The 24,943-nt window shown below is 33.8% G+C and overlaps 1 protein-coding gene and 1 long non-coding RNA gene across 2 annotated transcripts; one reads left to right on the top strand and one right to left on the bottom strand.

The window, feature by feature from the left end:
* Positions 1–1,033: 1,033 nt before the first annotated feature.
* LOC149486485 (uncharacterized) lies at positions 1,034–2,020 on the bottom strand. Its single transcript, XR_016315961.1, has 3 exons — positions 1,435–2,020; positions 1,247–1,308; positions 1,034–1,172 (listed from the first exon to the last, which is right to left on the bottom strand). It is a non-coding gene; the product is annotated as an uncharacterized LOC149486485 (long non-coding RNA).
* Positions 2,021–17,746: 15,726 nt separating this feature from the next.
* LOC149486484 (uncharacterized) lies at positions 17,747–24,295 on the top strand. The gene is made up of 2 exons (XM_089697884.1): positions 17,747–21,201; positions 21,922–24,295. Exons 1-2 carry the CDS (start codon positions 17,747–17,749, stop codon positions 23,063–23,065), a joined length of 4,599 nt encoding a protein of 1,532 aa, XP_089554010.1. The 3' UTR covers positions 23,066–24,295.
* Positions 24,296–24,943: the final 648 nt, after the last annotated feature.

Genomic DNA, 24,943 nt, shown 5'->3' with positions numbered 1-24,943 from the left:
TTTACTTTATTACAAAATAATACAGGTTATAAATAATCTTTAAAATAACAAAAAATATTGTTACTCTGAAAAAATGAAATGGTACTCAATAACGCGGACTACTGAATTGATTTAGATAGAATTTGATGCTGACGTAGATATTACATCATGCCCAGAAATGAAAGGTACTATTTCTGAAAGAAGTTATAAACCCTAATTCTTCTCAGTCAAAGTCAAGAGTGGAAGATATCACTAATACAGTAAAACTGATGCGAAACTTTGGATGTTAATTTGTATATTTTTTTGTTAGGTGTTACTTAATCACGTCAAGACTACATTACCAATTTTGATAAAATATAGCTAATTGCCTGGATTTACACATAGGATACTTTTTATCCGAACTGAACACTTCTGTGGGATAAAACAGGATTCACGATATAACCTAATTCCACGCGGGCAAAGCCGCGGTCGGAATGATATTTTTTTAAATAAAAAAATTGTTTAAAAAAAAACACAAAATATATTGACGCATGTATTTATTTTTTGCACTCTATTATAATTGTAATTATTCATTACAAATAATCAAAATAAAATAGCCAGAACAAAGTTAGGCCCTGGTAGGGTAGGTAGGCAGGTACAGCAATGAGAGACGAACACTGGCTTATTTATACCAATAATAATGTATTATAAACATTAAATTAAGTTTACTTTCTAACAACAAAAATACATAATATTAGCTAATGTGAAAGCGAATCAACCAATCATCCCACAAAAATGAAATGTGCACACAAATATTCATCCAAATCGGTTCATGTCATTAGGAGGAGTGACTGCAGCGCCATCTTCCGGGCCCAATTGTGTTTCCAGATCACCCAGGAACTCAATTTAATATACTTACACAAAATTTTTCGAAATGAAAACTCACATTACTATGTAAATATGAATATAAACCTGTTTTATTACTAAGCAATTTCCCGCACAGGTGTAGTAAGTATAAATGAAATAAATATCAACATCAAATTCTTTATACAACATACTTATCTACCACCTTCTAAGAAATGTAATTCTTGAAATTATTTCGTATTTTTTTAAATATAATACTACTCCAATGAGCTCCTGTTCCATATTATGTCCGCCATACTTCCACTAAGTTCACCATGATTTTTTATTTCTTTGCACTTTGTTGCTTTTTGCTAAAAATGGAATCATGCGATAAAACCAGTAGAACGTTGATAACATACATTTTTGACTGAATAAAGGTACTTACGAAGGAGTGGGTTCACATTGTGAACAATCAGTGGGTTTATTTTCCTTCTGGATTCCGGATTTCTGAAAAGATTATCTATGCTATAAATGAAAAAATCTTACACATTCGTTATGTACTTAAAACAGGGGTACATATCAAACATCGTCTATAATACAATTATCATCAAATTTAAAATAAAACCAACTTACTTCATTAATTTGTTCCAATTGTAAGCATTCTTTTTCCTCCAACCTTTATGTTTCTTCTTCTTATTTTCTTTATTGTCCCCATTTGTCTCATTTTGTCTTATCGTGTTGTCACCCTTTTTTACGATTGCGCGAGCGACACAAGTTCCCCGTGTGACGGCCGTAGCGGGAATGACTCGTGCAGCGATCGGGGTAGGAAGGTACAGGGCGGCTCTCGCTATATTGGCTGGTCGCGCGCTAATTTCAAGTATTTCTTGTTTATTTCAAAACCATCGCATATTTCAAAATTCTAAATCGGTAGACGTATAGGTTGTATATTTTATAGTTAATATCCAAAAAGTCGTAACTTTACGTTTGTTATTTTGAAGATGCCAGAGATTATAAAAAAATAACAATGAGAACTTTGTATTTTTTTTCTATCGAGAAAATATCATGGAATCATGTTTCTAAAACGGTAGACGTATTGTGTTACTATTGAACTTTCTTGTCAAGAATTTTCATCACGACAACTTTAATAATATAAAAATTACGAAGGTTTAAAAAGGGCCGTAAATGTTAGAAAAATTAATTCATCACCTTAATACAACACCATATAGCAAAATTAGGAGGAATCAAGAATGCATGGAAGGAACTCCAAGAACATTCAAACTGGATTACGTACGTAACACATCACAAAACTAAAAAACATAAATCGAAAAGATACGAAATTCTAAATACAGCAACCGAGTTTTACCGCGATCTTTATCATGACAAACAAAGCACATTCATTACAAATCGTGAAACAATTAGGCTAAGCACACTAGATAATCCAGTTCCGTATATATTAAAAGATGAAGTTATTAAAGCGATTAAATCACAGAAAAGAGGAAAGGCATCAGGCGAGGATAACATCTCTAATGAACTTTTAATAGGAATATCTGAGACCATCTTGGACACACTGACAAATCTTTTTAATGACATTTTAAGAACCGAATATATACCTCGTCAATGGAGCATATCTACAATAATTTTACTACACAAAAAAGGGAGAACAGATGATATTTCGAACTATAGACCAATTTCGTTAATGTCGAACGTATACAAAATTTTCTCCAAGATTATACTCGACCGGATAACGAAGACCATCGAAGAAAATCAACCCAAAGAACAGGCAGGGTTCCGTAGTGGCTTCTCAACCATCGACCACATCCACACCATCAAACAAATTATCCAGAAATGCAACGAATATGGAATACACTTTTACTTAGCATTTATAGATTACAATAAAGCATTTGATTCACTGAAGCATGATAAAATATGGGAAGCGCTCACCGCACAACAGGTTCATAGTAAATACATCAACATAATAAGGAAAATATATACAAATATGCAAGCTAAAATACGTACAGAAAAAACAGGAGAATGTTTTCCCATTAATAAAGGAGTTAGACAGGGAGATCCCTTATCACCCAAACTGTTCTTGGCAACCTTGGAACATATATTTCGACAGCTTCAATGGAAGGAATATGGTATAAATGTAAATGGAGTATTATTAAATCATCTCAGATTCGCAGATGACCTCATTTTAATATGTGAAGATTCAAACACTCTCCAGGTTATGATTGAGCAACTGATACGCGAAAGCGAAAAGGTAGGATTATCAATTAATACCAGTAAAACAAAATTAATGACTAATTATATAAAAACTCCAATTAAATCTGACAGTGCTGTTGAACTGGAATATGTCGACGAATACACATACTTGGGCCAAATAATATCTCCAACTGACATCACAACAAAAGAAGTGCAAAATAGAATAACCCTGGGATGGAAGAGATACTGGGCTCTAAGAGACATAATGAAAAACGCAGATATTCCAATAGAAGGCAAGAAGAAGATATTTAATACATGCATACTACCAAGCATGACCTATGGTTGTCAGACATGGAGCTGTACGAAGAAGAACATAAAATCCCTAGAGACTTGCCAACACCGAATGGAAAGAAGCATACTCAATGTAAAACTAAAAGACAAAATTAGGCTAAAAACAATTAGGAATAAAACTAAAGTTATTGATATAAAGTACCGAATCAAACAGCTGAAATGGAAATGGGCAGGACATTTAACAAGAAGTAAGATAGAAAAGTGGACGAGGGAGGTGACGGAATGGTGCCCTAGATACAATAAAAGAAGTAAAGGAAGGCAATATCGAAGATGGGAAGATGATATAAAGGAGGTGGCAGGACCATGCTGGACGAGGATAGCAAGAAATAGATCGATGTGGAGAATTCTTGGGGAGGCCTATGCCAAAGAGCAAGACAATCAAAAACCGGTGTCTAATGCAAACAATAATATTTTAATATGATGTTGCTTTCTTAAACTAACATGTTCAATAGTACTTAAGTAGTTTTTAAGAAGAAATGTAACATTTAGATTGTTAATAAAGGCTTTATTTATTTATTTATTTATTTATAATATTATAAATGCGAAAGTAATTCTGTCTGTCTGTCTGTTACTCAATCACGCCTAAACTACTGAACCAATTTTCATGAAATTTGGTATGGAGATATTTTGATATCCGAGAAAGGACATAGGCTACTTTTTATTCCGGGAAAATGACGCAATCCCGGAAATCCCACGGGAACGGGAACTATGCGGGTTTTTCTTTGACTGCGCGGGCGAAGCCGCGGGTGGAATGCTAGTTTGAAATAAAGAGTTAATACTCAATTAAGATTTTTTTTGCTTCAAACATTAAGGAAAATGGTATTAATATAAAAATTAAAAATGTTATTTTGACAAGTATAAATTGCAGTGAAATACAAATTTATAAATAAAAGTGATTACATCATAGAAATCTAAATAACAAGGCAATAGAAGTCGTAAGCGCGCGTGACATTGTCACCGCTCAGGTGGTTACCATACCACCACCATACCACTAGTGCGTTCGTAGCTCTTCAGTTGTTCCTGAAACGTGCGTGAGTAAACATGGTGTGTTACAGCATTTCCCAGTGCGGAAATTCTTCCATAAATTGTAATTATACTAATAAAGGAATAAAATTTCACCGGTAAGTATTTTTGTTCATAAATATTGCCGTTTTTCCTTAAAATTATAGAATATTTACAAGTATTACGAGTAGTAATCGAAATAACAATGAATGACACAGTCGACCATTCTTATTATCACGTTTAACACAAATTTCAACCTTATTTCTATGAGTTTATGTTTAAAGTTATATCTATTGAAAATTGACAACCTCTGTTGTAGAAAAGCCGATTTTTTTCGTATTGGAGCAAAAATAAACAAAACGTCTCATATACTTAGGGATGTTATTCTAAAATAAACCGTAAATCCGTGCTTTAGGATACATATTAAAAAGCTTAATTTAATATTTAAGTTATTTTTCACTAAAATCAAGCTGTCCAATAAAAGGCATAGTTTACTTGTGTGTACTGTTTAGCTATCGGTTTAAATGTGTTGATTTTGGCGACAGCGGTTTTCATACGAATTATGACATTATAGCACTTCTATGTGTCTTGTTATTTAGATTTCTATGGATTACATATAATATCTTTTTCATAAATCCCTGTGCCATATATAAACACATTATACTTAGTTAAGAAGAAGTTGATTTTTATTCGTTAAGGCGTTACCCGGCAATTTCGACTTTGTTCAACCTCTATAAAGTCTGGTACAACATAAAGCACAATACCGAAAAAAATATATAAAATAGGATGGTCTTTGATCTTTAATTGCTCGCGAGGACTTTTTTCCAAAGTTAATAGATTTCTAGAAAAAAAATGTGCCGTGGTCATCGATTTTTCCGCAAATACTCTATAAACTTCGTAACCTGCTGACTTAGAGCTCTGAAAATTTTATGTTTAATAAATTATCAGTTACACAACAGTCCCTGACGAGGATTTTTTGTTTCACTGATAAGTATCTTTTTAAATACAAAATGCGAGGAAAAAAGAAGGTGCAGCGGGAGAGGTTTGAGATCCGTCTAGTATGGTCAAGTTTATTAGCGCATGTATAAGCCTTAAATATCAATCCATACGTTCGGTTTATCTATAGTCTATACTAATATTATAAAGCTGGAGCGTTTGTTTGTTTGTTTGAACGTGCTAATCTCAGGAACTACTGGTCCGATTTGAAAAATTATATCGGTTTTAGATAAGGCTTTACGTAGGCAGCGTAGGCTATATTATATCATCACGCTTAGACCCACAGGAGCGGAGCCACGCGGGTGAAACCGTGGGGCCCAGCTAGTATTATATATATTTATACAATTAATAGCTGATTTTTAATATATTACTGAAAATATCTACTGAATTTGAAATATAATAAAACCATCTGCTCCCGTAGACGTTGTTCTGCCGTACTGTCTCTTTTTGTATTTTCTCTCCTAAACAACTTGTGACCAAAAACGTAAAAAAAAAATTGGCGAATTGGTCGAAAGCAACATGTTTGACAATTCATTTTTATTTTGTATCTTACCTATGGACATTGTACATAATATTATAACTTGATTCAAATTGACTTCATTTTTTTTAAATACGTAAGGAATTAAAGTTGTAGATTAATTTATAATTAAAGCCATAAAATTAACAATATAAAGATATCGATAGTAAACCTTTAAAAGATAAAAAAACTGTAGTAACTTTAGGGGTATTCCATGTATTTTTGACTTATTCAAAGACCATTTTAACAACATACGCATTCGCAAGCAAAACTTCATCTCAGTTTTGCACATCAGGAAATGTAGCTGGTATAATTTCGTCGTACAATTACTTTACAAGGTGTTCTGTGTGAATGTTTAAACCCCAGAACACAGGTTAACAGCTTGATGGGATCCGGTGAATTATAAAACGAGACGCTGAAAATTGAAACAGCCTTTGTTTGAAGATGTTCACTCGGCTTTGTAACTAGACAAGAGGATGTAACGTATGATAACATAGTTTTAAGTTTTCTACGTGTCAACAATACTGTCGTATTCTTCTTATAAGTGTTTTTAAGAATGGATTTAGTATGTGAGCGAATAATAATTCAATTATTTACCTGAAAGTATTTCAAAGTGTTATTTTTATATTGAATACAGCTTTAAGAATGTAAACTATCTGTATCAAAACTTTTCTTGTGGATTGGAAATAAACGGGCTTTTTATTATTTATTATTTTATTATTTCAAAGTGTTAGAGTTGCCTGCCTGAAGTAGCCTCTGCCGTTCGCAACTTGCCTGAGAACGCTTAGAGAAGTTTGTGTCTAGTTTTTATATTTTTGTCAGAAAAGGTGCTATTTAGAGGAAATCGACATTATCTATTATAAATGTGTTTAAGAATATTATGAATATAACTTGTTAGTGAATAGTTTAGTGCACACTATTCTGAGATGTTTATAAACGTAAATTTTATCGGGTTTTCATGTCATTTTTGTCGTGTATAGAGATTAGAGCAGAATTTTCCTTAGTTAGTTACACAAGTCCATATTCATTGTGTTTAGTTTAACATTTGTAGCAAAACAATCTGTATATAAATGTCCTAAATGTAAACCAAAGGAGATATGGTGTCATTTCCGTGAACTTACTTACTTAATATGGTTATTGCTTGTATGATGCAATATAGCGCGATTATGATTTTGATTATTTCAATACATATTTTAAAGTCCATCTCCGTATGTATGTTACCCCCCAGATTGATGACGCCACATGGACTAAGGTAAATAAAGCCTAAACTCGGGTTACGAAATATAAGAACGGCATTAAATAACATCCGTCATGGGCGGAGTCGGTTATCAATTAATGACTATCACATCTTATGGTTTGACAAAATATATTGTTATTTGGGTATTACGTTTCTCTTCCTTATAAAAATCAATTAGATGTCATGGTTTTCATGAAAATGTTTCTATATATGTATTGTAACATTTTTCTTATGCTTTTCAAGCTATCCTTTAAATTTGATAGTTGCAATAAACTAAAAGTTTTCAATAGTCTACATTACTATAGACGGATGATTGTTTTTTATAAGGTAAACTTATAAGTATATTTTTATAAAAGAAATACGATTCTATTGAAATTTATTTAGACTTATATACAATAGTCCTCAAAATATAAATCGCTTTGCAGTATAATTTAGAATAGTTTGGAAAATCCAAAAGTGCACGCCTCATAATTTTTTTTAATAATTATTTATTAATTATTATTTTTGTTTATTTAATAACAATTAAACCACATCGAATCAGACCCTGAAAAATGAAAGGGTTCTATTCCTGAGCATACTCAAGCGTAAGAGAAAAAAAAAAAGACTCGATTAGTAAAGTATTTCGGTCGCTATCGTGTTAACAAGAAAATCCTCCGCACATACAGACACACGGACGTCCAAGACAGAACTTTTTTAAACTGTTTTTTAACTAGTTTAAATAACAAAAATGACATCAAAAATATCATGAATGTTAAAAATAGTGTTTTTTCTTAATATGTGTGTGTATGTATTATCTTACAAGTGCAATGTATGATACATAAAGACATTTTAAGTTTGAAAAATCAGATGTTTTGCGCGAAGTGACAGTAGTACCCACCTCAACGCTTCGCTTATGAGGCGTGCAATATCGTAAAATTCTCGAGCACTGTCTGACCCATCAGTACCAAGTCAACTATTTTAAAATATATTCCGTTGTTTTATTTCATGTGAAAAGTAGATGTGATACAAAAACAAACTTTTCAAAACATTACTTGACTATTACGTCGTTTTTGCTCCTTATAAAGTCATGTATTCATTAGTCACAGCCTACACGCAAGCTTTAATGATATTTGATTACAAGTGACTATATTTTTCTTTCCTTTATTCTTTCTTTAATAAAAATTTCACGACACAGCGATATATCTTAATTTAAGGTTAAAGTCTGCGATGTGGTTGGTGACATGTCCGATCTTTTTCATACAAAGATTTAAAGAGACTGAATAGATAACTTTTATTAAAAGGTCTTCGTATTAAATAACATGAAGTTATGAATTATTTAGATTATGCATTTATATACAAAGTTCATCATAGTGTGTATTAAAATCGTACCCTCGGATGGAAAACAAACCCTACGACGTTAAAACACTGTGTCAAAAAATTCAACAAGAATTTTTGTCAACGTTGTTGCTTCTATATTATGTTTAAAGTTACATTTATACCTAAGTTATGTAGGTAACATTGCATTTTGTAATTTGTAAATATTATTAAAAGTGCTATGTATAGCAACGTGTACTTTTTAAGCTCTCGTCATATTCAATCATATTTCATAAGCTCGTACAAAATTACGCGTTTATAGCATGGAGCTCTTAGTAGTTCAGTGAGATAACACGTCAGCACAGGCCATTAGACGCAAGGCTTTGAGATGGGTCTCAAGACCCGAACTCAAAGGGCCCTCACTTTATAGTATTTTCATCTCACCTTCTATGACGCCGTATAATCTAGCCACTCTTATGTATGATAACAAATGATGCTCTCGTGAACATTGCACCGGCTTTGAAGCTACGGCTTTGTTTATGGATGCAATTTTTTAAGTGTATTAATTAGACGTGGGCATTTGTTATTCTTGAATATTCTACTGGTAAAATAATAATATAAAAAAAAAATACTCATACCTTTCTGTTCTCATTTTCAATTAATTAATTAAGATTATTATGTATATTTTATATATTTAATGATAAAATTCAAATGTACCTTCTACAGAAAAACGCCAAATTACTGAAATCTGTGATGATAATGAATTTTATAAAATTACATTATAATTATCTATTTCATATACCGAGTCGAAATAGCGTTATTTAAAAAAATGTGTCAACTGTGTCGTACTTAAATTTCCTCCTAGAGGGGAATTCACAATAAACGCCGTAACATTTAATTAAAAACACTTTTAAATATTCACAAGGAATTTGTTTACAGCGCGAATATGCTGTGTATTATGGTTACACAAAAAAAGTTTTATAATATGAAGTTCACAAGTACTGAGGTGGGATAACGGTAGCCAAGAAGCCAGGCGTTGCGCCGGTATGGCAAAAAGACGCTAGTTCGAATCCCACCTCGTAATCGTTTTTTTTTCTATTCTTGAAAAAATTATTATTATGTTCACAAGCTAGATCCACTTGTGTAGTGTTTGCCAATCCTCTTACTGATCTATGAATAAGCGATGGCGACTGATTGCATGTAAATGCAACGGACGCCTTTGTTGCATTTAGGTACATTGTGACTAGACAAAAGGCATAAATTATAACACACTATGTCACGTCAACTTTTAAAGGGCTGTATAGATCATATTATAATATTCCCTTTACAAGACCGCTTATTACATATTTCATGTTCAACTCTTATTGTAATATAATTCAAATATAAATTAATAACCTTGGTGATGGGAGAAGATATTAAAATAGTAGTTCTGTAAACAGAGCAAATAATTTTCCATAACATCTTTCGATTTAACGAATCGATAAAAATCTAAATAAGTATATTTTTGGGATATGGGATATAACTGTATTTTATTTCAATCAAGTTCTATTTAAATTAAGACAAAATTAATAATTTAAACGTTATCCGATCATAATTCTGTTTAATTCCATTGAGTTGGGTTTAAAATGAAATCGCGAAGTCATTCATTTCAAAACGTAAACAATTATCTGGGGTTTAAAGGAATCAAATTTTGTTAATTAATGAAGTTTTGAGTTTAAAGTAACCATCGTCCAATGACAATTTTCCTTATTTATTCGTTACAAAATAATTTGTCATCAAAATATTTATTTGGAGATTTTAATCTTATACATATATAAAAAATGAATCGCAAAATGTGTTGGTAAGCGCATAACTCGAGAACGGCTGAACCGATTTCGATAATTTTTTTTAATTATATTCCTGGAAGTACGAGGATGGTTCTTATGTAGAGAAAACGTAAACATGTGCCACGAGCGAAGCCGGGGCGGACCGCTAGTTGTAAATAAAAGCGTGTCCGAGAATAATTATAAATTATTATACATATTCGAAAATAAATCGGAAAATCTTTGTAGATATACAATATACATACAGGAAGATAAACTCTAGATATTTATAAAGTGTCTACGCTCCTATATGAACATTCTGATTTATCTGTAAAATAAAATATAAATAAAAAATTGATGAAAATCTTCATGAACACATTATGATCTATTAATAATGAACATCGGTATTCTTATCCTTAGACCAAAGTATTAAGGAGATTTGATCCGTTTTATGGATCAAAATATCCGGATAATCATTGGTCTTGTGAATAAGTCCTGTTTTTCGAACCATCAATTTAGTGGGCAAACAAGATTAAAACAGCAAGTATGATTAAAGTCGAAACTTCAGTTTACCCACGGTTTATATTGGATCTGAAATTTAACCGTGCTTATAAAGTTTTCTGTAACATAAGCCTCTGAGATATCTCGAGTTTGCTTAGGGAACTTTTTCTTTACCTGAAATCATGTAAAAATCTATTGGTATTAATATATTACGAGACTTGTTTATCATCAATTGTGTTAGGATCATATGTAAATACACCTATTAAGTACCTAAAGTTTAAAAAACAAGAGAAATATTAATTATTCAGTAAGTTTTTAATTTGAGCGGCTACTAAACTACCAAAATGTGAATAAGAACAATATTATAAGCCTCTTGTTTATTACCATTTTTAGAAAACTGATTTGATTATATTTTGCATGTTTAGAAATGCATATTCAGTAAAATTCGAGATAGAGACATTCCCTTTTGAAACAAATCTGTAATAATAGTCGGTGACGTATGTCGAATACAAGTAGAGTAGAGATATTTATTATTTTGCTTTGATATGAAAACGATGTAAAAAGCCAGACCACAACTTAGTTATAAGGTTTTCATTCAGGTATTTCTCTATTTACTATAATATAGTATCTATTAATTTAGTTAAAACACAAATAAATTGTTTCCATATAAATAATACAAACTCTAACTGTACACTGTAAAAATATATAAATATTGTATAGATTAATGCAAAAGATTCATACTAAAAATGTTCAACTAACTTTTTTCATGAATTTTACATCCAAGGAAATTTTAAAACGGGACAAGAAAAGTACAAGAAAACTGCTTCCCTCTAAAGTTTTCTCAACTTTTTAAAATTATCTAAACGTTATAGTGACAAGATATCTACATCGCTTTATAAAAAGGGGGTTTACAAATGTTTTCATACAAGGAAATTTTAGTAAATTGAAAATAAATAATATTATTATAGAATAAGATATTTTCATATAAGTAGTAAGAAAAGTCGGTAAACACAATGATAGAATATATAGATGTTTGTTCTTTGAGTCAACACCGATGTAAGGAAACGCTGAGGGATATTCTATAAAATACCTAATAAATCTAGTAGGTAGAGCATTATTATATTTTCAATTCTTATGAAAACTTATGGACAAATAAACTCTGGTATGAGTATGTTTTAAAATTACTCTATTTCATTTTATGTAGATGTGTTTATCAAAATTATAGAATACCCAGAAAAACACTTTAATAAATATTTCTGAAACAATCTACCAAACGAAACTACTCCTGAAATATGCCACCACCACAGGATTATCGTGTGTAGCAATAGATTAAAAATGTGAAACGTCCCAGAACGAGTTTTCCAAATCCCTACTTACCGCTTGTCGTTTTCCTCAAACCAAATCTGTTGAACTACATGATTATACGCGCTAATACGGCTAACGACTGCTAATACTAATCCAAAAAGCACTGGCTATAATCACCCCTCGCGATCGATCAGCCCAAACTTACGGGTCACATCGCAACCGCATCATAATATATCAACTTTCAATAAACAAAGACATTACTACCCTAGAGTTGTACCCTTTTCAAGGTCTCTCTTAATGACCAACGCGGACATTTTAGAAAAGGGTCGCTAATTTATCTAAACTGTTTAGTTGGCAAGTTGCCCTTAATTGTAGTTTAAGTTACTTGCGCCAGCTGCCCATTGTTCTGCTAGAGACCACTCAGATGTAATTAGCTACTGCACTATGTTTACTGTACGTATGTGCTTTATTATATTAATGTTTAATGACTACTCCATAATATTAACTGCACTGAGGAGATTCTTAACTATTATGAAGAATATATTATTATATATGTGCATTAAACAAAAGGCAATTTTAATCTTATTCAATTTAATATTTGAAAGCTCTACTATAACTGTGAACGTTCGCACTTAAAACATTATAAAATCGATTTAAGAATTTCTTACTCCAAACGAAATTGAGAATAATTTACACGCCGTAAATTATTTACTGAGACGCCTTACTTACCTCGAGCCAAAATTCATTTTATAGAAATCGAATGCAAAGGTTAACCGATTCAGCACTTAATTTATAGACCCTTATTTTGTGAGAGGGAAAATAAAATATTACAGTTTATCAAAAGCGTCAAAGTTTCGGCAGCGGCTTAAAAGATAATCAGCAAATTCATTAGCAAAGCAAATTCGGCCAAGTTAAATCGGTGTATCGAATTGAATATCAAATGACGTTAGAATTTGGTTCACGATTGAGTTGTCAGAGTTTAAAAGGCACTTATTATATAATCATCAAAGTAAACATTCATCAATTTGACTTAAAGGAACTATAGCGTAAAATTTATTGAATATTCTTTAATTTATACGTAGTTACTGTAAAATCTATTAAATACCAGCTGGGGATTCTGTCTATGCCGGATTGAAGAGGCCAAAAATAGTTCCATCTATCCTACTGTCCTTGTGCAGAAAATTACATCAATCAATGCTTCATTGCGACGTGAAAGCCGAATAAACAAACAAACTTTGGCATTTAAATGTTACGTCTCGGAAATGAAACAAAATTAGAGATTTATTTCCTTTAATAGGAGCTTAAAGTACACCTTGATGTAGTATATTCTTAATACATTATATTTATCAATATCTATATATATATATAAAACTCAAAGGTGACTGTTATAGTGATCTATCAACACACAGCCCAAACCACTGGACGTATCGGGCTGAAATTTGGCATGCAGGTAGATGTTAGGACGTAGGCATCCGCTAAGAAAGGATTTCCCGAAATTCTTGCGGGAACGGGGAAAAACGGGGATGCACATACAAAGTCGTGGGCGGAAGCTAGTTTAAAATAAGATAAAAAATGACCTAAGTATCGATATTGAGATACATTAAGATCCAGAATACGAGGAAATCCTAAGTATCTAAATCAAAACATAGACTTAGTTTATTTATACCTATAGCTACTTATTAAATATTCATATAGATTTTTGCGGAAGCATGCCAGAAATTTACGGTACTGATTATATCCCGGAGCTAGTTAGATTATTATAACTTTAAACCTCTTCCCCAAATTGGTAAATGTGTTCAAGATCCACCCCACGAGATTATATGGTTAATGAACAAGTAATTTAATTGGTTATACGAATTATCGAACATGTCGCAGACGACTTGCTCGTTTTCACGCCTTCCTTCATTCTATAATTATTTGGATAATCATTACGGGGAAGTGTCTTATGTAATGACGCTTGTGATATTTGTTTTCTATGATATTATAATTTATGGATTTGTGACTTTGTATAGAATTAAATTATTGATGTCGACATAAGATTTTATTAATTTTATTGCATTTGAAGTTCATGGAAAAAATGAAGTATGACCTATGAATTATATTGCCAACTATTCTGTTTATCATATCAAAATCTTAATTTGTTTGAGAATAACAATATGTTTTAACAATCTGTATTTTTTAGGGGCCCACAAACAGGACATTTTATTTCAGTAAATACTATCTACACATATTTCAACACTACATATAATTTTTGATCATAATGCAAAACCGGTTACTAAAAATACAAAGAGTATAAACTTTTATGATCCAATCTCGACAAAAATCGCTAAAACAAAGGTAGAAGATACATAATGGCCATAGAAGGGTAATGCAGTGGAGCCTGTGGATGGCCCCCTTGGGCCAGCGCTGAAAGGTGTAACCGACCCAAACCAAATCGAATACTTTACATTTTTAACGCGATTTTAGCGCATGGATTTTGATATACGGTTCAATCGCAAGACCTTTTTATTATGACTTCGATGAAGTTCATAATCTCTTTTAAAAAATATTTTTAAAGTTCAGCAAAAATTTTGTACCTATATGGTATGGTTGGTTTTTATCTAAGATGCCTTTGATTTTTTTCCATTTATATTAATTAAACACTATGTATCACATGAATACTATATAACGCAATATGAGTATGTAGAATGTAAACAAAGCTCATAAATAACTTTAAAGAAACATAACTAAATTTAGTACATTTATCAGCAATTCAAAAGTCTTAAAGAACAGAGCAGCCACTTAAACCGATAATTCCATTGTTCCACTTTAAACTAGAACCACTACAACAGAAGCGATATAGTTTCCTGCAGACAGTATCATAATTCTCTAAAATCTAGTAACCAGGAAACCGGACCGCCAGTCCCACTAAATCAAATATTCCCTGATTCAAAGCAAAGCTAATGCACACGAGCGCCTTTCTTTATGTCCTCGTAACGCAAATCTTTGCCGCTATTTATCTCTTCTTTCACTTGTCCCTTCGTAAAAATGAAAATTTATTGTTTGAGTAAACGGAACGTCTGAGCTGACCGCTAATGAAATGTGTTCTTTGCTTGCGACGGGACTGTGTAAAGAGCACGAGATATTTGCCTTTACCATTAACGTTACAATTTATTGCGCAAGTGTTGACTTGGTTAACAATTAATGGACTTAAATATAGAATAACGAAGCTCACTTATAATTAGTTAGGTAAAAACAATATTATAATAAAGGATAATGAACTGTTATGTTAAAATTAAAATTTGAATTCTTTATGTGTGTGTATGTAAATGTTTTTCATTTAATTTCAATCATTAACTTCAGGTAATATTTTATTAATTTAGACATTATATTTTAACGTTTCTTGTAACGTTTCTATTGCTTTACGTAGAGGTTTTAAATGTCGAGTCCGCATAAATCTCTTGACTAAACCATTCAATAAGACTAATCACCAAAATTTCACAATCAATATTTATGAGAAATGAATCCAGCTTCTAAGTCCCTTCATTTATGAGGGGCGTGAAATCGTGAGGCTCATTACACAAGCTTGCAAGAATCATTAAAATTTATAACACTCACAACTTTCCCTAATGAAAACGCGGAAAAGTTTTTTGTGAATGTGTCCGCCTTTAAAAATGTTCCTTTACGAAGCATACTTTTAAAGCTGGTTTATGATGAAACTTGGCGAAACGAAACGGGAACGACTTCTCTTTTAATTATCATTATTGTTGTCTTAAACAAAATACAAAACAAACAAAGCGTATCTTGAGTATACAGCCAATAGATTTTATTATAATCTATATCAAAATATATTGCCTGTTAAGTTGCTTCATAATATTTACCAAGAAATAACCAAAAGTATTTTCTTTGAATGTTCAACAGAAATTTTCTGTAGCATCAGCTTGTTATTAATTACAAGATTATTGTTTATTGGATAACGTTGAGTTCCTTAGAGATAATCATAAAATATTACTGGGGTGGTTTGTTTACAATTTCGTGTTTATTAATTTATAAGGTTATTTTACTGCCACCACAGCTGCCACTTTAGTTCAATATTGTTGGTATATAATATATGTATAATAATGTATTTGAGGCTTTAGTTTTTATATATAAATAGAGTATCACTATTATACTGGTCATCTATACGGATGGAATATTTTCCTCTTTGCAAGCGTGACTTAATTGGCTGATGCATTTTAAATAGCTCAAAGCTCCTTTGGGCAAGGGCTATAAAAATCAGTACAAAAACTTACATTTAGAAACGGTTTTTTTTGTCTTTAGGTAGCGTAGTTATAAGAATAGCTACCAATGTATTTACGGGAAATGTTTTCATTTCAACATGATACATAAATATATGGAACTGTTTTAAGTGCAATGAAAGATAGTTTAAGTAATGGTTGCCGTTATATATAACATGAAATACAGCCTGACCTGAAAGCTAGGCCGATAAATATGATAAGTGTAGTTTTTTTATCCTTTTAACTCACTACCCAATTGATAAATTTATTAAGTGACCTGTGAACGCGATAGTACATCGTATGTTAAAGTATAGTTGAACTGAAGTAATCCCAACCGAGTCTCGTCTAATCTTTAACTAGCGAAACTTTAGAGTCAGTTAACTTGATATCAGAAGACGCTAAGCCTCATAAGATTCCGTCTTTCCATAGCTTTGTTGATTGTGAAGCAATTTAGAATAGAAAAATGAAATATATTTTGAAATTTTAAATTGTTTAAATTTAATAACTATTAACCCAATAAATGTTCTTAAGGGATATTTTATAAGGATAATCGAAATTAATTAATATTTAAATTAATCAATTCTGGTGGGTTTCATTTCACCTATTTTAGAAATTAATTAAATACAAGAAAACAAGTAGGTACTCAGATTTACCGAAATAATCGTGAATGTATTGTTTCGTATTTCTACGAAGTGGAATATATTTTTCTAGGAAGACTCTCCTTCATTAATTTTACAGAAATATTTCGGTATAATTATTATATTTAGGTACAACCAGCTCATCCTAAAAACCTTCTTTATATTCGGACAATTCTGACAACCTTTCAGTACAGAAATATCCAGTTATAATAAATATAATGTACGGTGCAACCGCACAGAGTGCAAAATCATCATTTTTGTATATCACAGCATTTTCATATTCATATTCATTAGCGTTAGTTCACATTAAAACGTCGCGAGCCGCGTACGTATGTAACTCATTACAGCATAGCAATAAAATCATATTATTTAGCAGCTTAGTTTCATTAGTAGCAGCAGCATCCCAGGTGTACGAACCATAGTCCGTACATCTTTATGGTCCTTCGAGCTTAAACGTAAGCAGGACCCATTCGCGTGTGATAAATCATACCTCGTGTAGTGGGAACTGCCACGTAAGTTCCAGCAGCAGCGGTGAGTCCACAGCTTTTTACCTATACTATCTAAAGAAGCGAAGTAGCATTTTCATCATGGAAGATCTAGTAGCTAGCCAAAACATGATCATCGGAGCGATGGAAAAGCTCCAAATCAATTTTAAGAAAGACGGTGTCGAACGCAAGACCCCGGCTCATATTAATAAGCGATTAAGTGTGTTAGATTCTTACTGGCAAGAATTTCAATGCAATCATATTAAAATATGTGAATATGATGATAAATCGCATGAATATTTTAGCAATAACATTTATAAGCGAACGGCCGATTTTTATTATGAAACGCGTTCTTACATTATGCGGCACTTGCCAGCGGAAAGCAAGGAAAGCCCTATAACACCTGCAACACCTGGCTTATTGTCTCAGCCGGGAACAAGCAAGCAGCAACAGGATTTAAATCCTCAGCCATCATTTAAATCGCAAGGTACATCGAGCAAACTTGATGAATTATTACATAGACAAGCAATTAATTTTAAGGCTTTTACAAGAACTGTAACAAGTATTGATGTTGAAAAAATATGCACTAAGTGGAAATTCGAGGATGCCCTTCAACAGTTAAATTCCCGATGGAGCGTTATTGACTCCCTTCATTGGGAAATCGACAGCATTTTGGACGGGGAAGACGTTGAGTATGAGAATTCTTTCACTCGTCACGAAAGCATTTTCAACAACCTTAAAGAAGCGATAAACACAAAGCTCTGGTCAGTCTCTCACAGAGAAAATATAACACCGAAGGTTGACATTCCGATTTTCAATGGAAACTATCAGCAATGGGTATCTTTTAAAAATCTATTCAACGAAGCTGTTCATCTTAATCCTTCCTTATCAAATTCACAAAAAATGCAGTATCTGAAAAGTAAGATCAAAGGCGAGGCAGAACGCCTCATACAGCATTTATCTATAAGCTCACAAAATTATACTTCCTGTTGGGAAATATTAAATCACAGGTACGAGAATAAAAAGCTTATTTTTACATCTCATATTAATATTATTTTAGGCCTACCCAACATGCAGCAGCAATCGCTCACACAAATTAAAAACATGCACGACGCGACAAAGGAATGCCTGAATGCCATCAAAAACCTTGGTGTTGATACAAGCACGTGGGACCCGATGATCGTTCATATCTTAGCGCTTAAATTAGATACCGACACTCATAACGATTACATCGAGTCATTGAAAAATCCTAGAGAGCTACCAACACTGCAAGAATTTCTAAGTTTCCTCGAGATGAAATTTACTGCATTAGAATCATCTAAGCGCAAGCAAGATCCACCTAAAACATTCCAGCACCCTCAAAAACCAACACCAGCAGCATATCCTAAAGCATTCCATAAAACGAATAATATATTTAAATCATTCACTAGCAACCATAATTCATCGCAAAACGGAAAAGGTATCAATTACACAATGCAAAATTGTCCAATATGCAACAATAATCATGCAATAATATATTGCAATAAATTCGCAGAATCTCAACCTAAACTGCAATTACAAACAATTACGAGGTTACAGCTATGTCAAAACTGCCTGTATAATCATAATGGTAATAAGTGTTTTTCCACTAAAAGATGCCGAGTATGCAATGAGAACCATCATACTTTGGTTCATGAAGCGTTCGCACAGCGGACATCCCAAAATACAGCTAGCACAGCAAGCCCCGAAAAACAACCGAATAACAGCTCTCACGTGTCTCTGGATGATACGCAGGAAATTTTATTAGCAACAGCTCAAGTTACCGTTCAAGCTGCAGATGGTACATCATTAATCATGCGTGCTCTCATAGATCAAGGATCACAGACTTCCCTTATAACCGAAAATGCAGCCCAGAGACTTGGTCTGCCGCGTCAGCATTGTAAGGGAGTGATTTTAGGTTTAGGCGCGAAAGAGAACACGTGTAAAGGCTTTATGAACATACAAATATTTTCTCAATACAGCGATTATTCATTAAATACAGGAGTTTTTATAATGAATCATGCGGTGAACAATCTACCAAACAAATCATTCAGCAAACCAGCGTGGTCATTTATTAACGACATACAGCTAGCCGATCCAGAGTTTTATCGACGCCGACCAGTTGACTTATTGTTAGGTGCCGATGTCTATTCATCTATTATCATGGAGGGAATTATTAAGCAAAGCGAATCTATTCCTGTAGCGCAGCAAACACGCCTTGGGTGGATTTTATGCGGCAACGTAAAGTCATACCAATGTAACGTTGTCATGGTCGACGTGGATAGCCTTCAAAAATTTTGGTCAATCGAAGACATTAACGAAAACATAGATATATCACAAGAGGATTATCAATGTATTCAGCAATATAAATCAACAACAACTCGTCAATCAGATGGAAAATACGTTGTTCGTCTCCCTTTACATCCAGACGCAAATGAAAAGCTAGGTTTATCGAAAACAAAGGCATGCGCTCAATTTTATCAATTAGAACGAAAGCTACAAAAAGACGACAATTTATTCAATAAATATAAATCATTCATAAACGAATACAAAGAATTGGGTCACATGCACTTAACAATAGCGCGTAACATGAAACCTGCCTACTACATGCCGCACCACGGTGTACATCGAGCCGATTCGAGTACTACGTCATTACGAGTTGTGTTTAATGCATCCGAAAAAACATCGACGGGTGTAAGCCTTAATGACGTCATGTATAGAGGTCCGAATTTACAGCAGGATATTTTATTATTAATATTAAATTGGAGACAATATCCTTACGCATTTATAGCAGATATCGAAAAAATGTTTCGACAGATTTTAATTTCAAAGCAAGATCAACGTTATCAGCAAATAGTTTGGCGCGAAAATCCGAATCAACCACTCAGAGAATATACTTTGTCCACTGTTACGTATGGTACAAAAGCAGCGCCCTTTTTAGCAATGATGACGCTCAAGCAGTTAGCCAAGGACGAATGCAACCGTTACCCGATAGCAGCGAGGGTGTTAGAAGAACAATTTTACATGGATGATCTTCTTAGCGGTGCATTTGACATCATATCAGCGAAACAATTGCAAAGAGATCTCATCGATTTACTCAAATCGGGAGGATTTAATCTCCGCAAATGGTCAGCGAATGAGTCATCATTATTAGAAGACGCTGATAAAGCAGAAAACCTAGCAAGCGATACGTACAATTTTAAGCATCAGGAATCAACGAAAGCACTCGGTCTTAGTTGGAATGCACGAGATGACAATTTTAAGTTTATGTGCAAACTATCTCCGCAATCCGATTTACAGCCTACGAAACGAGAACTACTAGGAGAAATATCAAAGATATTCGATCCTCTTGGTTGGTTGGCACCAGCAGTAGTTCAACTAAAACTATTATTTCAAAGCATTTGGTTAACTAATTTAAATTGGGATGACGTCATACCAGACAAGATTAACCTTGAATGGCGAAAATTAAGAGCAGACATAGAGAATATTGGAAATATCGAATTCCAGAGATGGATTTGTAGCGGGAGAGACGATTGCATTGAATTACACGGTTTTTGCGATGCGTCGTTGAAGGCATATGCATGCGTAGTATATGCACGGATAGTGCGTAACGATCAAACGCACATAACACTGTTAGCCGCTAAAACGAAACTTGTCCCCGTCAGCAAAACTAGCCCTTCGTCAAAGACCGACGTATCGTTACCGAGACTAGAGTTAAGCGGTGCAGTCTTGCTCTCGAAACTTATGATAAAGGTCAAGCAAAGTTTAAGCGATCGCGATGTAAAAACGTTTGCGTGGTGTGACTCAACAGCTGTACTTGGATGGCTACAGGGCGAGCCCAGCCGCTGGAAGCCTTTCGTCGCAAACAGAGTGATTAAAATAACAACAACTTTACCACCACAGACTTGGCGTTATGTTAAGTCCAGCGATAATCCCGCAGATTGTGCTAGCCGTGGCATGAGCATCGCGCTTTTAGAAAAACATGACCTATGGTGGAAAGGGCCCACCTGGCTACTCAGTGATATTAAACATCAGCAACAATTAACGTATGATACTAAATTAGAAGCAAAGAAAATGTTATCAAATGTCGTTACAAAGAATAATAATATTTCAGCGAACTTTATTAGCGATTTTATTGACAAATACAGCAGTTTTACATATGCGTCACGAGTACTAGCATGGATATTGCGAATATCCTCGTCCGTAACAAAACAAAATTATTTAACTATACAAGAGTTGCAAAATTCACAATTAAAAATTATAAAAGCTATACAATATTTAGAATTTAGTCAAGAAATAAATTATTTAAATAGCTTAAGTAGAGTAGATTCAAAGAGCAAGTTATTATGTCTTAATCCATTTCTAGACGAAGAAGGTTTAGTAAGAGTTGGAGGTCGTCTAAAAAACAGCAACATCTCATATAACATGAAACATCCCTACATAATACCACAGAGCAGTCATCTTACAAATTTATTAATTGATTTAGCACATAAGTCAACATTCCACGGTGGAGCGAGGGTGACGAACTCTTGGCTTCGTCAGCGATATTGGATACTCGGCGGAAACAGAGCGGTTAAGAAACGTTTATATAATTGTGTAATATGCAAGCGACACAGCCCGGTAAAACAACTACAAATAATGGGAGATTTACCGGGAGCAAGAACAAACCCTACAAGACCGTTTTATCACACGGGGGTTGACTTCACGGGACATGTAGATGTGAAATCAAGCAAGGGTCGCGGTATCAAAACAAGCAAAGGATATGTGGCCGTATTTATCTGTATGGTCACAAAAGCGGTTCACTTAGAGTTAGTATCAGACTTATCATCATCTACCTTTTTAGCAGCGTTACGTAGATTAGCAGCAAGAAGAGGAACTCCTCGTCACATATACAGTGACAACGGAACGAATTTCGTAGGAGCCAGCAAAATTTTAGCGAATGAGTTTATTGACCAACAATCTATTTTAACAGAGGAATTTTTCACGGAAATTAGCGAGATGCAAATTGAGTGGCACTTCAATGCACCTTCCTGGCCTAGCGCGGGAGGACTTTGGGAAGCAGCGGTTAAAAGCCTAAAATTTCATTTACGTAGAGTCCTAGGCGATCAAAAGCTTACGTACGAAGAGTTCGCCACTCTACTTTATCAGTTAGAAGCTTGTCTAAATTCGAGACCCCTATCTCCTCTATCTGAAGATCCTGATGACTTAGCATATCTCACACCTTCCCACTTTTTAGTGAGCGGTCCAATTTTAACAATCATAGAAACTGAGAGAGACGAGAGAACGAGATGGCAATTGACGCAAAAAATATTTAGTGATATTTGGAAACGGTGGCGAGCTGAATATTTAACGTCATTATCAGCCAGAAGCAAGTGGAAAACATCAAAGCCTAATATCAAGTTGAACGACATCGTGATCATACATGACGCTCTTCTACCTCCAGGAAAATGGGCGTTGGGTCGTGTGATTGAATTACATCCTGGATCAGACGGCTACGTCAGAGTCGTAAGCGTAAAAACTAAGACGGGTATTATCAAGCGACCGGTTATTAAATTGTCCATTCTCCCTGTTAACACAGAAGAAACAAATCAGCAAAAGCTACAGAATCATACCAGCAGCTTATCACCAGCAAACACCCCGAAAAAAGCGCATTCCAATTAAATCATTTCATATAAACTTATTATGTATCGTTCAAATTAATAATATTTATTTTAATGCACACGTCAGCTACAAACGTAATATTATACAGTAACAACTTCAATATAACAAGAATAAACGTCGACAAACATTTTATATTCTTCAATAAATTAACATAGTTGAAGATGGATAGAAATTAATTAACTACTCCAATAAGCAACCAAACTTCAAAATTTATTAATAATTAATTATATCAATCATCTGGATATCATCAGCTTTATGAAACTTTAAAAAGTAATATTCATTGTAACATCGTATTATACAAAATAATAAGCCACGGTTGTAAACAATTGGAGTTCCATGACCGCATGTTACTGAATCAGCATTTCGATTCAACGAGGCGCACGCGACCAGGCCTTATCAATGGTGTCAGATATATTATTGCGAATACATTGTCTGAGATTAAAGCTAAATATTCATGATTAATTCACATAAACAACACACTTATAAGATAAATATTGAGCCGGAGGTGTATCCGAAATCCAACTGATTCAGTATTTTATAAACACCGGATCAAATTTGGAGCTGGCCAAAAAGCTTACAACGACTCCCTGCTAGCTCTTGGGAAGCGCATTCAGGGGATAGCAGCAGCAGCGGGCCTGTGGTGTGCGTGGCGGCCGGCGGCGGCGAGCGCCCTCCGCGGCGCGAGCGCCTGCCGCGTACCAGCGCGCAGCGTGCCATCAGTGACCCATGTGTTAGTTTTAGTGATAAGTGTGTGAGTGTAAAGTGTGTAAAACAAAAAGCAGAGCAAAGTGTGTGTGAAACAAAAAAGCAGAGCAATGTGTGTGTGCGTCATTCAGTGAATCAATAAAAGACAATTCCCTATTTTAGAAAAGTGTAGCCTTAAGATCGATATCTGATGATTGTCGGGCATCATTTGTTAATAGCTTTTAAGAATATTGTTTTCACCTTGTAATAGGTTAGCTCATCGTCATATCTATCATAGCTTTCATTTCCATCACTCTTGTTGCCCGGGAGCATGTACGGTGCAACCGCACAGAGTGCAAAATCATCATTTTTGTATATCACAGCATTTTCATATTCATATTCATTAGCGTTAGTTCACATTAAAACGTCGCGAGCCGCGTACGTATGTAACTCATTACAGCATAGCAATAAAATCATATTATTTAGCAGCTTAGTTTCATTAGTAGCAGCAGCATCCCAGGTGTACGAACCATAGTCCGTACATATAACATTAAATAAATCTTTCCATAAAAGTTTTACCGATTTTCGGCAAACTGCTATACGTTCTGCCACGTTTCGACATTGCCTTTGGCTCCAGTGTTTCCCAGAGGGAGTTTTCAAAAGCTTTTCTTGGCAATTCGGAGTCAAGAAGTCACAAGAAGTACATAATATAAGCCAAACCGCAAGTTCGTGGGTTTATAGTTCCGTACATTCGGCGCGACTCCATATTGTAATGAGGTTTTTCGTTTATGCGTGTAATTTATATGCATAGGATTTTTTAATGCCGTCCATAAGTATCCAAAAGAATTTGCGGATGTTTTAGCCTTATTAAAATATGGGATCGGTTATCTTGGGATTATGGGATATCGGTCATCAGCTTCATCGTTGTCCGATATTACATTCTTATGTAGAGCACAATGTATTTTTCTTTCTGCTCCATATTATTTTACTGCACTGTAAATATCACAATAATTATAAGTCTCAGCTAACAGATGGGTAAACAAAGCCGAGGACAATGGATAACAACAATTAATTAAGCCCTCTCTATACTGAGAGGGATCTGCGTTCTAAATTCATATGCGTTTTCTGTTATCCTCATAAATAATTCATCGGCATCAGTGCAATGGTGGCTTGATATCGCTGCAGGTTCATATT

Source organism: Colias philodice, chromosome 8 (genome assembly GCF_061535455.1).
Source record: "Colias philodice isolate Cphi_HAF_F1 chromosome 8, ilColPhil1 Martin Lab GWU primary, whole genome shotgun sequence".
Lineage (NCBI taxonomy): Eukaryota > Metazoa > Arthropoda > Insecta > Lepidoptera > Pieridae > Colias > Colias philodice.
The sequence above is the reverse complement of the archived record's forward strand: the minus strand, read 5'-3'. Positions and strand labels throughout refer to the sequence as shown.